Source organism: Caloenas nicobarica, chromosome 3, assembly GCF_036013445.1.
Source record: "Caloenas nicobarica isolate bCalNic1 chromosome 3, bCalNic1.hap1, whole genome shotgun sequence".
In the NCBI taxonomy this organism is placed as follows: Eukaryota; Metazoa; Chordata; class Aves; order Columbiformes; family Columbidae; genus Caloenas; species Caloenas nicobarica.
Window position 1 is genome coordinate 111967074 of NC_088247.1, and position 16115 is coordinate 111983188.

The following is a 16115-nucleotide window of genomic DNA, read 5'->3' on the forward strand; positions in this document are numbered from 1 at the left end:
AGAGATTAAAGGAGATAGGGAACAAAAAGTCTTTTTTTTTTTAGTTTCTTTTTTTTCTTTTCTTTCCTGTAAGGGCATGATTTTGTAGAGACGGGTAGTAGCTTTTATTGGGAGAATGATCTGCCTGGAAAGCATCAACGTGCCTTTAAGCACACAGTTCATCTTCGCTTGTCTTATCTTGCTTCTACCCTAAACCCGTCACAGCTTCAGCGTGACTATTAAGATTTAATTTAGGTCAGATTTACTTCCAGCAACCACTTTGTATTCCAGCAGATGGCAGCCTTTCCCCAGATTTCCAGAAAAGAAGAGTACCTGGATTTCAGACAATACATGTCTTTTCTTGTCTCCTACTGTCTGCTTGCCGCCAGCAGAAGCCTTGATAGCAATGGAGAAACTGCAGCAAAGCTAGAGATAGAAACAAGACTGAAATCACCGCCTTGCATTTGCAGGGCTTGGCTGCTCATCAGAGGTCTGATCAGCTGTTGCACCACCTCTTTATTCATCTAGGACCACGTTTCCCTTCCAACTTATATCAGAGTTCAAGATCAAAGTAATTAAAAATCCACGCTAATTCATTTCTTCACCTTGACAACAACACATAACAGAAAATACATCATGCTTTGTGGATAGTATGTCAAAATCGAAGTGACATTTTTCAGTGCTTGACTTAATAAGATGTTCGCGTCATATTAAAAAAGCACCTCTGTTAAAAGACCTACAGCAGCTGGCTGAATAAACCGTGGTGTGGGCGAGGCCTCAAATTACTTCATCTGCTGGTGACTGTTCAAAAGAGCCTTACATACGCTCTGTGGATTCACCCAGCCCTAAAAAGCAAGGAGAGAAGTGATCAGTACTCTTCTGTCCTGACCCTTTTTATGCCCTGCTCTTGGAGCCAGAATGGGAACACTTACTGGGATGAAGTTTTTTTGTGATGACCACAGGCACACCAAGTTCTAATGCCCTCTACACCCTGTGGAAGCATTTCTTGTTTACCACACGGCAACTCCCTTGTCCATACTGTGTTTTTATACCTACATGACTGGTATTAATCAGTCCTGGTGTTCTGTTTCACAAGCACAAGAGAGGTGCAAAGATGTTTTCTTCCGGGAGATTTTTCCTGATGCAAACACAAAAGAACACAGCTTTACTTCTGTGTAGGCTCTGCCTTCAATTTCTACTTTTTATCCTGCTTCTGTTCTCACAAAATATGTTAATAGCATCCAGATGCTTATTAACATGTTTCATACTAACAACCAGAGACAGGAAATACAGGCCAGATGAGGAAAAGAACAGCTTAAACAATAGTTAAGAGAGATGAGAGGAATTCAGAGTCAGCAGGGCCGAGTAAAATTTACTCTGGAGCCTTCAAGAAACTAATCAAACGATTGCCAGTGAATGATTTCACAAACTCTGGGAGACCGGAGAGGTCCCACCGGAATGGAAAACCTATTATCAATGTCTAGGGAGACATCCAAATACAGCATTAATTAATCTTAAAGACCCACATGATCCTAAAGCAACTGCTGTGGGCTTACAGCAACAAGCCGTGTCTAACCAGCTCCATTTCTCTCTTTGATAAGGCATCTGGTCTGGCAGCTAGGAAAGGGAAGTGACACGTGCTGTATCTTCACTTGAATAACGCCGGCTCATGCAGCCACCAAAGGAAACAGTCTAGACAACGTTACTACAAGGTGAACAGGCGAGCGAGTTGTTTATGCTCAAGGTGTATTGTTCATCATATGCCCGGCTTGGTGTGTCCCTGACGGCCCCCACTGCGGGAACACTGACTCACAAAATCCGGCTGAAGAGGCAGGAGGCTGCGTTTCTGTGTGTGTACTGTGAGGGATGGGAGATGCAAGGAGAAAGAGTTAATTTCACACAGGAAATCACTGTCAGCAACAAATGACCCCAATTCCCTATGTTATACTCAAAGTCTTGGCATTCATGATCATATTTTCCTTACAAGACATGCGCACCGCCCACCCCCAGTTCAGCTTTTAATGAAAGAAACACTTAAAATACTCTTCTGACAATCAACCCAGCCTGCAGAGACTGTTGCAGACTGCTGCTTATATCTGTCCCTCAGAGGAGTCTTTTCATCCTTTTAAAAGCCGCCCTCTTCTTTCCCAGCCCAGGTCTGGCTAACTAGAAATCTCGAGGCCATTATACTGCAGTTCGCCCATCTTCCTGGCTGCATTCATTATTAATAGCTCATCATTAAATCTTAATAAATTGAATAGCAGAGGCTTAAGGCTTGTTAGGCACCTTTCCTTCCTTTTTTTCTTTCTAGGTCCATTTGTTGGACGAGTTCATTTGGTGTCACGCAGGGGAAGCTGTCGATCGATAACAGGCGTTCCTTTTGCAGAAAGTTGTAACGTCTCTATTTCCGAACTCTGCACAAGTGCTTAGAATACAAAATCTTTTGCGTTGGGCCGTTTTTTTTTTTAATTTAAGAAACCAAACCAAACCAAACCCTAAATGGTAGGTAAGTCTTTGGTCTCAACTTGCTCTTCAGTTTAACTTGTTAGAGTGTTAGAGTGGGAGCTGATGAGTTCTGGCTTCGTTCATCAGTGAGTTGGTGTCACGGGGAAGACAGGAATAGCCTGGCTGTGTAAAGCCTGCGTAGGACTGATCCTAATGCAGAATCTGTCCCCTGAAGAGCGGTGAATTGAGGATACTCCAGGAGAAGCACAGAAGCCTGTGGCAGGGAGGGAGCCTCTCTATCATGTTTTGGAGGGCAGCAGTTGCTCTAGCCCCATTGCAGGGGTGCACAGCCCCACTCCCGGGTGCAGCAGTGACGCTGCCAGCAGGACTAATATTTGCTTGCATAGGCTTGTTTTGGTGTGGGTAATCCCTCTCACCTTGTGGTTAAAACCTGAAAGGAGGACTCTGTAGAACATCCAAATTGTCGAGCATTTGAGGCTCAGGCACCCAAAACTGGAATGCTTCTCAATTAGGCAGAAATGTACTGAAACAAAGAACTGTCAGGATATTTTTCCCCACTGGAGGACATGGATAGGAGTCTTTGGAGGGGCATACAGCATGAAGGACATGGGAAGGAGCCCTCTCACCTCGCTCAGTGAGTGGAGGGACTCGAGAAGGACATGGCAAAGTTGAAGACAGATCAGGGAACAAAAGCAAGAACCTAGAAGTCTGCCAAACACAACCTACAAAGAAAGATCAAAAGGTTGCTTTAGCATAGAGAAGAAAAGGCTGAGAAGGGACATTCTCATAGCCTTCAAAGGCTGCTAGAAGGAGGAATTAAAAACTATTGTCTCCACATCCTATGGGGAGGCAACAAGCAGTAATTTGCTAAAACTTTCATTCTAGGGGGCTTTAAGTTCAAGATTAAGAGCAATTTCTCACTAGGAGAATAGTTGAACGTAGGAACAGGCCACCTGGAGAGGTTGTGTATTCTCCATTAATCTGCAGATTTTGAAAGGGCGAGGGAGATGAATGCTCTCTAGCAGGATTTGGGTAGAAATGACCCTGCCATAGGGCAGACTAAGGTGGGAGAGGACTTCCATGGATCCATGATTTCATTATGAGCAATACATTTTTAAATCAGCTGATACAAAGAAGCTTGCATCTAAAACTCATGAAAAACAAGTTTGATATGATCTGGGAACCGTTATTAGTTTCCTTTTCTTTTTCCCCTTGAAATAGTAGGGAAATTCTAGATGCACTGAGATCTGATACTCAAAAGAGAGCCAGAACTACAATTTTAGACTAGCTCATCTGACACATATACCGAGCAAAATAATGAGAAAGCAGATCAGAGCTGACACGTAAAGGACAAATAACATAACGCCGATCAACATGGGTATTTTTGGAAGAAAAGTTCACATCTGGCAAACCTGCTTTCCTCTGAGGTAACAGGTTCGGCAGATAAAAGGCAGTGGCAATGGAGTTTTGTAAAACATTTGACTCAGTACAGAATGACATTATGATTAAAAGATTAGCACTCTCCCCTACCAGAAAGGCCCATGTTAAATGCATCAGCTGGCAGCTCCCCGGTGGAGGCTTTGCCACGAACAGGACAGAATTGCCTGGGAGGCGCCTGGACCCGACACTGCTTCACATTGCCACTCGGGATCCGGGAGCAGACACGAGGTGATCGCTGACAGTACGGATACAGGATGTAAGGATCAGCCAGGTGGCAAGCTGGGCCCAGGAAAGTTATTTAGAAACTGCTGCTGCACAGAACACGCTGGATGCACTGCTGGCTTTTTTGAGTACCAAGAGCAAACGTGGGTTAAACACCTCTACCCTGGGGCCTCCCGCAGCTGCTCTTCTCTTCCTCTGCTGTGCCCTGGAGAAGCCAACCTCTGACATCTCACGTTTATACTTCTGTAGTGTGAATTAGCCCATAAATTACAGTCTGAAAGATTGTTTGGGGCCAGCAGAGCCTCTTGCGTGATACTGTTCAAAATTCTTCACTGCAGAAACATAAATACAGCCTGGCTTTATTAACCGTTAGCCCTATCAAGATAAAAATACAACAAAACACAGACACACATGGTCTATAAATATATCCATGCTGTTGTGAGGAGCACTAAGCCCAGGCTTCCACACTATGAAAACCTGTGTATTGGGCAATATTGTTTCAAGGACAGGGAGGCTGGGGTGTTTTTTCCTTCAGGGCTGGCACGGTTTCCAGTCAAGCCCTCCTTTTGCAAAGGCACTTTCCCCAGCTCTGGCGGTGGCTTTCGCTGCCAGGAGCTGCCAAGGAGTATGACATGAGCACTGATTCATCGACGCCCAAAGGCGCTCGCACACACCTTCTGCTTCTCCTGCTCGAGAACAGGCAGAGCGAGATTTCCAAGTGATAAAGAGTGACGCTGGCAGAAATGCTGAGTAACACTGAAAGCACCCGGAGCAACGGTGGAGCCAAGGTCTTCGGCATCTCTTACCCTGCCTCTCAGGAAAGCTGCTCTGAAGCCACTTCTAACACGAATAAGTGAAAAAGCATTAAATATCCATGCTCCGTGTTGTTTTGTGGCATTTAAAAGACCTTCTGATTGATTTAGCTCCCCTTTAGATGCAAAGCAAGCTGATTAAATAAACCGAGGCCGCAGCAACCTTGCAGAGCCTGAGCCAGCCGCTGCGACCACAGCCTGCGGGGAGGTGCCCGCATCCCTGCAGCCCATCTTGGACAACGCTTGTCCTGCAGCAGGGGTGGAGGGTGGCATCACAGGTTCATCCCATGATGGGATTCATGGACATGTCACCAGTCCAGGGCAACGCTCCACGGAAAGACCAGCTGGGCAGGTAGGACCGTAACATCCAAATCCCCTGCAATTTGGAGCCTTCTGTTCCCTTTAAAGTCACGTTTTAGGTGGCTGTCCAGGCAAAACGAAAGGAGGCATGCCTGCATTGCAGCCCTACAGAGACTTTTTGAAATGTTAGCCACCGTGCCAACTGGAAGCACAGGCCAGAGAGAAAAAGAGGCCAATTAAAAAGCCAGGTTGTCTCTGTGTTGCTCAGGGCTAACAGAACAGATGATGGCATCACTGGAAGCTGTGTTTGCTTTTAATTGTCCTCATTCCCCTGAATAACTAATTCTCTCCTCCTCCCACACAACAGAAAAAAAAAACCCAAAAAACGGGCTTTTTGGAAAGGATGAGTTGACTCAATTCCTTTCCTACAGCGCATGACAGCAAGCTGCAGTTTTTAGCTTTGCATCCAGGCAAGTTTAGAATATCACTGCATGCATTCATTTTGTTTAAAATCTTCTGGGATCAGCTAAAATTACTGTTTTGGAAAGAAGAGGATATGGAAGCATTGAAGGCTTTGTGTTGATTCAGCTCCTAAATTGCAGCCAACCAAAAGCAGTAGTACAGGTAGATCCCATTTGTGAGGCAGTTGTATTTAAAAAGTTATTTTACAGGTATCAGTGTGCTGAGGTGTGGGAGGTGCTGGGACTTGGTGAGATCTGAGCATCATCCTTCTTGTGGCTGTTTCCCAGGAGCCCAGGAAAGCCACTGCTCCTCCTTTATCCTTTACCAGCTCACATTTCCATCATTTTCAAGGAGAAACTGAAGGGTTACCCTATTTAGGCTGAAGAACAGATTACCAAAAAACCCCAAACCACATTTTGTAGGGCTTGAGTCCAGCCAGCGTCATTCAATGCGTTGGAAGTAATGTATGTCAATAGAAACACCTAAAAAAATAATCATAACCACAGCAAACACGACTGAGAAACGGTCAGGTAAAACAACTGCGGAGAAAAGTGAATCCGATTTAAATTGCAGGGGGAGTTTGAAGCAAAAACAAATACAAGGACAAAGACAATGAGCTATAAATATGCAGACAGTATGATCTTGGGAGTTATTAGTAGAGAATATACATAAGGAAGCTTTCCCCTGCAAATGATGTAACTGTCTACTGCACTTTCATCTTCTGTCTGAAAATGTGAACTATCATTTCCTACCTACCCTCTCCATGCCGCTCGTGCTTCGTGCACCACACTCACGAGGAATCCTTAGGAGTACGTTGTGTGCTGTGCAAGTGCTGCCGAGAGGAAACCTTTTAATGAGACCTTTCCACTAGGAAGAATTAAAATAAGACGATCCTGGTATGAGTTATCACTCCAAAAGACTCTACTTGTATTTCTGAAAGGCAGCAAATCTCCAGTAGTGATCTCAGTACAGAGCTGTTATTACGTACGTAGACAGGGTAGAGGAAAGAAGTCAGAGCAGATTAATAATTTACTCCTACCTCATCTGTTAAGTGACAATAAATCTGCAAAAGCATTCGAAATGAAAACATCATAATATCGCAGGCATTGCCAAATTACAAAGGAGTTGCTTCTGCCAGCAGGAAAGTGCATTTCTAGTTGATCTGTAAGGTCATTCGCGCCCACGCAGAGTATGCGAGATGTCTCAGCCCCCTGCACGGCAGCGCTGGGCCCTCAGCAGGGGTGGCAGAACCAAGTATTTGCTGGTGCGTTCGCTGCTGCCACAAACGCATCCTCTGTTGCCAGCAGAGCCAGGCAAACACCACAGGGCAGAAATTAGGCCAGTTGCCACTCTCTCCCATCAGCCCGTCAAGAGGGGCAGTAGGACAAGGACATGGGCATGCTGGGCATGCTAGCAGCAAAATCAAGAGCGGCAGATAAAAGGTGAATGGGAAATGGTAATTCACTGCCTCTTGTAACACAAGAAATCTCATATAAAGTCATCTGGCAACAGGCTCAAAGGAAACATGTCGCACTTTATAGTGTGTGGCTGAGCCTTGGGTCTCCTTCCCGCAAGAATTTCAGGTGCTGAAAGCCTATTTGAGCTCAAATGCAGCTAGGTTAAATGAAGAAAAATCCAAGGATGACACCTCTTACTCATAAAGTCTCTGAACCACAACGTGTATGAGATTTGGGCAGCATCACATCTGCTTGTCCTGTTCTTATTCCTCCCAGGCACACACATCCACCACTGGAAAACAAGCAGGGGGGTTGGATGGACCTTGCTCTACAGAAGAGCAATTACTCTGGATCCAAATGCTTTTCATGCAGGAAGAGCCGGAGGACCAGCGTCAGCTCTCCTGCTCTACGGTTCAGACACCAGATTGAGGGTCCAGCTCCTTTTTCCACACCAGGACCTGGCACTGTTGCCTCATTTTGCCGTGTCCCCATCGCTCTGTGCAGCCAAGAGACAAGGGAGATCTTGGGGACAGGCTGGAGTCAGGGGTAGGCAGGGAGCTCCTGACTGCCAGAGCTGGCGCTTGGCCTCTAGTTACTCATCCTCCCCCGAGATCAGCCTCAGCGGGGTGCAGCCCCAGCCAGTGCCTGACCTCATCCCACACAAGCCAGTGCTGAGCAAGGGGAACAGGGCCGGCTTCTGCAAAGCACCTGCTCACTGTGGCCGTGGGAAGGACCATATCTGCCAGGGCTGGAGGGAGGAAGAGGAATATGGGCAGCAGCTCACAGGGCAACCAAGGCAGGAATGTAAAGATTCAGGTACAGGGGCTTGTGGCTAATGCTGCTCCCTAAGGCTGCACTGATGCACAGCCCAAGGCACATCCAAAGCCACCAGTCCCGTTGCCAACCTTGCAGTCCCACGAGGCTGCGTCTGAGCTGGGTGTCCCCAAGGGGACATTTAGGTTTGAAGGAATAAAAGTGCTATTTTTTTTTTCTGCGCTTTAAATCTGCCACTCTTTTTTTTTTCAGAGGAGACAGGACCAGACTGACAACCAGCAGCACCCAGCACAGTCGAAGCAGCTGGCTATTGTGCAATAGAACACATCAGTGTTTCCCCAGCTCAGCTTGTGTCACTGGTACGTTACCGTGGGATAGCGCATAAAGAGCTGGTTTGACACAGTGCTGTTTGCTGCAAGCAAAACAGAGTTCTGAGCTCTTGCTGTTGCACCTGGGAAGGGGCAGGCTCGCTGCTGCCTGTGCAGAGGCCACACTTGCCAAAGAGCCCCCAACACAAGTCACAGGAACCGCCACAGCTCCTGCGGATGCTTTTCTGGATCTTTTTCACGGGGTGTGTGACAGCACGTGTATAAGTGATCTCCCATAGTCATGAAAGAGCCTTAGAAGCTGCATTTCCAGGATGATCACAGCCCTTGCATTAAAGCTGAGTGCTACAATTAAAAATAGATGAGCTTTGCCAGTGTTCTGGCAGAAAAGGAAGCAGTGATTGCACAAGCCAAGACTAGGACCAGGAAATTGGTTCTGATTCAACAGCAACCAGAACTAATCCAGGCTGAATGACAACATGCAGGCAGGTATCTGTAGTCATCATGATAGCTTTATGTTTCAAAACTGGAAGTGTATTTTTAGAATTGGGCCTGGAAAGTGTCTCTTCCGAAACAGATCAAGCATGCCACAGCAGGGTCATTATGGGATTTGCAAAGCACCTTCAAAATACAGGACTGCTGAGGTGACTTCACCATGTCCTTAAACCTTTCAGGATACCGGTCTTATTCTTGTGGGTGTAAAAAGCCTGGCAGGCGGGATTAGAAAACCTCGTCCCCACGTCTGAGAGCCGCACCACACGCTCGTGATGTTGCTAGAACCCAGCGGCTGAGTCAGCGAAGGGCACAGAGTGCTCCACTGGTGCCAGGCAACCCACTGCTTTCCCGGGAAAGCCCCCAGCAACCGCTCCTGCCCTGCCAAGAGTCAGCTCACCAAGAGCTGCCCTGCCTCTGCTTTGGGGGGTGAGGTGGAAGGCTTCCTTAGCCAGCTGCTGTGCCAAACTGCTGCCTTTTACCAGTGTTAAATCCATGCAAGTTCCTACAGCTGAGAAGCAAATTATATCATTAAATCACCTGCATCATGCAAAGAACTGTGTAGGACACGGCACCAATGCACAAAGAAACTGCAAAAAGCTACTTGTTGATTTCCAGTTGCGCTTCCACAGATCTTCGCAAAACTTTACGGCTAGAGAAGAGCGTACACTTACCTCATTTTCCACATGCATTCCCTCATCAGTCCCAGCTACCTGTGGTGATCTCCCAGGGAACAGCCCTGTCCCATCTGCTGGTTGCATCACTGATGCCTCTTTCCATTCAAACAAACCTTTGAAAGCAGGTGAAGGCCACAGATCTCCTTTGGGGATGTTTTTTGCAGGTACAACAGGCCAATTTAGGCAGCACACAAGCAAAGCTGTAATAGTCTCAAAGCCAGCATAGCACCACCTCTTGCACTTCCCCCAGCTCCCAAATTTGTTCAGAACCAAGGGTCTTAAAGTTCAGAGTGCTTCAGTCAGCTGGTTGAGTCAAAGGGATCATTTTACTTTAAATCTGACATTCATTTTACAGTTTACAGAGTACAAAACCTTGCATTTCAATTGTTTATTAAAGAAGCCCAGGGGGCACTCAAATAGGGAACCGCAGTCAAGACAACTACTTTTAGTTACCTGGCATGTTGTACAGAAACTGTTCCTCAAACTGCACAACCACTGCTATCCCGCTTTTGATGGTGGGATTTCTGTGTCTCAGGCATTTGAATGCCCATGTTCTGCCCATTTAAAAGTGAGATTAACAAGCCCAGTTTGGGTCAAGAAAAGTATATAACAGGCAGAGAGCGTGGGGCAGACAGAAGGGTTTTCTTGGCATAATGCTAACCAGTGAAACAGCTGGTTCTGCTTATCCTACACCACCTTCTGTGGCATTTCCTTTTTGGGGGGCCAGGGGTGGAGAAGCATAATGAAAGCCTATCATCTTAATGAGAGAGAAGCTTAACAATGGTTCTGTGTTGGGCATGAACCTCTCCTTCCCCTCTGCAGTCAGACATGCGTGTACCCAGCTGCACTGTTGCCTCCACATCAGCATCCAGCTGTGCCTCTAACACAGGGCAAGTATAGCCCTTTCCATCTGTCTGCTACCGAGTCTCAATCTACTTTCACAGTTCATCTTTATATTACTCGAACTGCTTCGCAGCTTTCCTCATGTCCTTTTCTGATTTTTCATATCCCTGCAATCAACAAGATCAGGACCAGAGAAGAAGTGTCAATCTGATTTTGTGGAAGGTTGAATCAAGAGCTCTTGACATTTTATAAGAGCCTAGCCACTTAGTTAAAGTTTTTGCTTACATTTCATTATTTGTAACTTACTCAGGGAAGAGATCATTTAACTGTATCTTTTGAACAAGAATCTCGCCTTTGTTAATGCAGGGTTAAATATAAAACACATTGAAAAGTCACATCTGAAAGGGGCCATTCAGATCCATGACTGGATGACATGCAAATTCTTCACAGTTTTTTTGTGATCTTAATCCACACGTGCAGAACAGACACCTTATGTGACAACAAAAGGGCTATCTCCATCCCTTGGAAACAAAGCAACAGAAAATCTCAGAATTTCTATTTTTGCAAAGTGTTTACTCACGTAGTTTGAATAAATTAATTTGCAAATAAAAATTAAACTACAGTATAATATAGTTTGAATAAAATGATTAGAACAACTACAATACAGGGGTTTCTCGCTGCATTACTTAATGCATACAATCTGGAAAATGTCAAAATCAGTTATATTTCTATGGAAAGGGAGTAACAGCAGTTACTTGTACATGACAGCTAACTGAACTTATAGTACAGGTTTCCTGACACATGCATTTCCTGAGTGAACCAAACAATATATAAAATTTCTTCTTAAAGATGGAGAAACAATTGACAGTCAAAGTAAATAATTCATGACAACTAAGCAACATAGGTCTCTCTTTAAACCAAGAAAATGTTAGAACATCTTCAAAAGGAAAAAATAAAGCTATGCTATAAACTACAGAAATTTGCTACTGTCAATTATACAGTACGTATTTTGAAAAAAAAAAAGAAAAAAAGAAATAAAGCTCGCCGAAAAAGCTCAACTCAATCCTAAAAAAGGTCAGGTTGTGTATTTGCCATGAAGCATGGTGGGTTAGCAGCAAGGCTGGGTGTAGTGCACTGGCCTTTTCTGGTGGATACAGAAGGGAAAGGAAGGGTAGAGAGGGGAGAGCAGAGAGAGACAACAAACTAGAGCCCACCGCAGGGTGAGCGGACCTTAGCAAACATCCCACACTCAAGTTTACCAGCCCAGCCCCAGCTCAGGCTCTTCCCTAACAGGGGATGCAGACACACATCCCCAGGGTACCAGGCTTCAACTTTGTTCCGCGTGCAGCCTCGATGAGTATTTGTACAACAAAGCAGGGCAAAGGCAAGCGCGTGACTGGCCAGATGAAAGGCAGAACACCCGAGTGACAAGCCTGTGACAAGCTGTGATGGTGGCCGATTCACAAACTGCTCCCACATGTGCACCCGCCTCTCCCCTCACCCCCTGCCCCAAAGAGCAAGGAACAAAATGAGCCTTCTCTTTCAGGTTTCTTAATGTTTAACATTGGAAAAACCCTCACAAATGTCACTAATGCTAAATAAAGAGATGTGTTAGCATGAAGGGAGAAAAAAAATCCTTAATCTAGACTAAGTTGCATATTCAAAGAGTCTGGTAAATATTCTCCTCATAACTAGACCTTAATACACTCCTACCAAAAAGACATCTTAAGAAGTCCTTCTTAGCTACCTTTTGACATGGTTAAAGCACACCTTTATGCCACCATAATTTGCATTAGCTTTGTTTAAAAAGCATTTAACTATTCTAAGAACTCAGTATTTTAGATTAAAAAAGATTTTTCTACCATTTCCATCTCACGTTCATTCTCCATCCAGAACTACTCTACACATCCAATTGCTGGATGTAACACACTATGACCATGCTACTCCCTAAACATTCTACTTATTTTCAATAATAAAGATAAATAGAAAAGAGTTAATATACACATTATATTTTACAATGTTTGCATCCAAGCTGTAAACTAATGTTCTTTGAACTATTCACCCTCCATATACAAAAAGAATGAAACAACTTTCAAACACTTTGGGCATGTGATTCAAGACCATTAAACTGAAGGCATCGAAGTTCACTCTACAATACTTCCTTCACCTCTTCGAAAATAGTTATTAACTAAAACAAGCAGGAGTCTTCTCCCTTCCCCCACCGCCCCCGTTTCTTCCATTTCCAGACTTTTCTTGATAGAGAGGGATTTAGTTGTTGTAACAAAAAACCAAAAACAAAAACACCCCAAATTCTTCATCTTAATGCAAACCAGCAAAGCCCAGAGAATACAAAACCAGTCAATTTAAAAATCAGAATTGCTTAGCTTATCAGTTTACTGCAGTCCTTGGTAGCACATGTGTTAGTCAAGAGGTCCTTGGAAAATCAGTCTGATGTAACCTTGCTCACCAGCCAGCTGATGCGCACAGAACGGACAGGCTGCGTGAAAAGTGTGGGTACCATGAGGAAGAGGAATTTGGGACCAATATGCAGTTGTCTTTTCAGAGCACACGTGTCCACAGGGGCTGAAGGCGTGAGTTGGAGGTCCTGCATCCACATAAAATCCCGCTTCGCATCCAAGCCACAGTGGCACGTAGGGGCCGACAGAGCGGCACATGGGACACTCACGATCCTTGCCGTCTCTCTCCTCTTTGTTTCCCCAGTTGTGATAGCCGTGAACGTGGCCACAGTTCAGATACACCCATGGCTGCTTTTCGTCTACAACATCTTTTCTCTTCATGCTGGGAAATGCCAAGGTATTAAACCCCACTGGACACTGGGGCCTTGCTGCGTTTATCTCCTGTCTCAGTGCCTCCAGGTGCTTGACAGTGGGAGTGCGTGAGAGCCCTTCCGCAGTGCGCCACAGCAGTGTTGCTCCACACAGATCTATCAGAGAGCCGTCCTGGAGCTGGTTCGTTTCGTTCTCAACCTTGCGATGGACAAGGAGAAAGAGAGGTGTCACCTAACGTTATATGAAGAGTAACATAAGGTGCTTTTTCATAATATAGATCTGCCTGGAAGATGCAGACAAAAGTTTCAAGCAGCTCCTCACGGTCCTATACAAGATCACACAGAATCACAGAATGTTAGGGATTGGAAGGGACCTCAAAAGATCATCTAGTCCAATCCCCCTGCCAGAGCAGGAACACCTAGATGAGGTTATATAGGAATGTGTCCAGGCAGGTTTTGAATGTCTCCAGAGAAGGAGACTCTACAACCTCCCTGGGCAGCCTGTTCTGGTGCTCTGTTACCATCACTGAGAAGAAGTTTCTTCTCAAATTTAAATGGAACCTCTTGTGTTCCAGTTTGAACCCATTTCCGCTTGTCTTACCATTGGTTGTCACCAAGAAGAGCCTGGCTCCATCCTCGTGACACTCACCCTTCACATATTTATAAACATTAATGAGGTCACCCCTCAGTCTCCTCTCCTCCAAACTAAAGAGACCCAGCTCCCTCAGCCTTTCCTCATAAGGGAGATGCTCCACTCCATCTTTTGTTGCCCTGCCCTGACTCCCTCCAGCAGTTCCCTGTCCTCCTTGAACTGAGGGGCCCAGAACTGGACACAATATTCCAGATGCGGTCTTACCAGGGCAGAGTAGAAGGATAGGAGAACCTCTCTTGACCTACTAACCACCTCCCTTCTAATACACCCCAGGATGCCATTGGCCTTCCTGGCCACAAGGGCACAGTGCTGGCTCATGGTCATCCTGCTGTCCACCACGACCCCCAGGTCCCTTTCCTCTACACTGCTCTCTAACAGGTTGTTCCCCAACTTATACTGGAACCTGGGGTTGTTCCTGGCCAGACGCAAGACTCTACACTTGCCCTTGTTATATTTCATTAAATTTTTCCCCGCCCACCTCTCCAGCCTGTCCAGGTCTCACTGGATGGCAGTACAGCCTTCTGGCATGTCAGCCACCCCTCCCAGCTTGGTGTCATCAGCAAACTTGCTGACAGTGCACTCTATTCCCTCATCCAAGTCATTGATGAATATATTGAACAATACTGGTCCCAGTACTGACCCTTGAGGCACTCCACTAGATACAGGCCTCCAACTAGACTCCGCCCCATTGACCACAGCTGTCTGGCTTCTTTCCTTCAGCTGGTTCACAGTCCACCTCACTACCTGAATGTCCAGACCACATTTCCTCAGTTTAGCTGTGAGGATGCTACGGGAGACTGTGTCAAATGCTCTACTGAAATCAAGGTAGACCACATCCACCGCTCTGCCATCATCTATCTTCCTCGTTATGTCCTCATAAAAGGCTATGAGGTTGGTCAAGCACGACTTCCCCTTGGTGAAGCCATGTTGACTGCCACTAATGATCCTTGATATGCCTTGAGATGGCACCAAGGATAAGTTGTTCCATCACTTTCCCAGGGATGAAGGTGAGACTTACTGGTCTATAGTTACCTGGGTCCTCCTCCTTGCCCTTTTTGAAGACTGGAATGACATTTGCTTTCCTCCAGTCCTCAGGCACCTCTGCCGTTTCCCAAGACTTGGCAAAGATGATGGAGAGTGGCCTAGCATTGACTTCAGCCAGCTCCCTCAGCACCCACAGGTGCATCCCATCTGGACCCATGGATTTAGGAATGTCCAGATTGCTTAACTGCTCCCTCATCAACCAAGGCAAATTCCTCCATTGTCCTGTCTTCCTCTGGGGCCTCAGGGGTACGGGGCTCCTCAGGACAGCCTCCGGCAGTGTAGACAGAGACAAAGAAGGCATTCAGTAACTCTGCCTTCTCTGTAGCCTCTGTCACCAGGGCACCCACCTCATTTATCAGTGGGCCTACATTGCCTCTGGTGTTAGTTTTATCTGCCATATATTTGAAAAAGCTCTTTCTGTTGTCCTTGACCCCTCTCGCCAGGTTTAATTCTAAGGAGGCCTTAGCTTTCCTAGTTGCCTCCCTACATCCTTTGACAACAGCCTTATATTCTTCCCAAGTGGCCAGCCCCTCCTTCCATGATCTGTAAACTCTCCTCTTCCACTTGAGCTTACGTAGCAGTTCCCTGTTTAACCACGCAGGTCTCCTGGCTCCCTTCCTTGACTTCCTACATGTTGGGATGCTCTGATCTTGAGCTTGGTAGCAGCAATCCCTGAATGCTAACCAGCTATCTTGGGCCTCTTTACCTTCAAGCAGCCTTGCCCATGGGATTTCCTCTAGCAACACCATATACCCATAGGCAGTCCAGTGTCAGCTTCTCTCTCGCTGTTTTTTTAATGTACACATTATTCTCTTCTCACATTAAAAAAAGGCTGAAAAGCTCCTCTCCAACTTTAACAACTTGTCTCAACTCCATCCCTATAGCACTCTCAACTACGTTACTTGAAATACATCAAGGAGGAATGGCACAAGCCAAGTCTTGTTTAGTCCTTCATCACATTTTAGGCTGTTTTCTTCAAACACACTGTTACATGTGGCTTTCCTCTCCTCCAGAAAAAGTCAGCTGTCAGCATTCCTAGCTAAATGCATCACTTAAATAAGTGTTCATGTAGCATTTCTTGTTGCGAAGGGATCCCAAGTCATAGCAAAAGCAATCACATCCTGGAAACGTTGCCAATGCTTTGGAAACCAGAGGGGAAACTCAGAATGCTAAGGCAGAAACGGATATCCAGGTATGTGGGCATGCGTCAATAAAACTGTAACTATTATTTGTTATTCTATAAAAAAGGAGAAATGGGAAAACCTTAAAAGCATAAACTCAAGAGGGAGAATCAAGAAAATACTCTTTAAAATGTGTGCATGACTATGACAGTTTGCAGAGGAGCAGAGTGGATGGGCAACTCAATTTAGAAGGGCAGTCT

At 45.7% G+C, this 16115-nt stretch overlaps 1 protein-coding gene across 3 annotated transcripts in view; it reads right to left on the reverse strand.

Annotated features, from left to right (window-relative positions):
* Positions 1 to 10888: 10888 nt before the first annotated feature.
* Positions 10889 to 16115, reverse strand: part of PELI1 (pellino E3 ubiquitin protein ligase 1) — a 48167-nt gene continuing 42940 nt past the window's right edge. For all 3 annotated transcript variants that reach the window (XM_065631168.1, XM_065631170.1, XM_065631169.1), the window contains one exon: positions 10889 to 13237. In XM_065631168.1, coding sequence (XP_065487240.1) covers positions 12671 to 13237 — 567 coding nt within the window. In that variant the 3' untranslated portion in view covers positions 10889 to 12670. The remainder of the gene's footprint in view (positions 13238 to 16115) is intronic.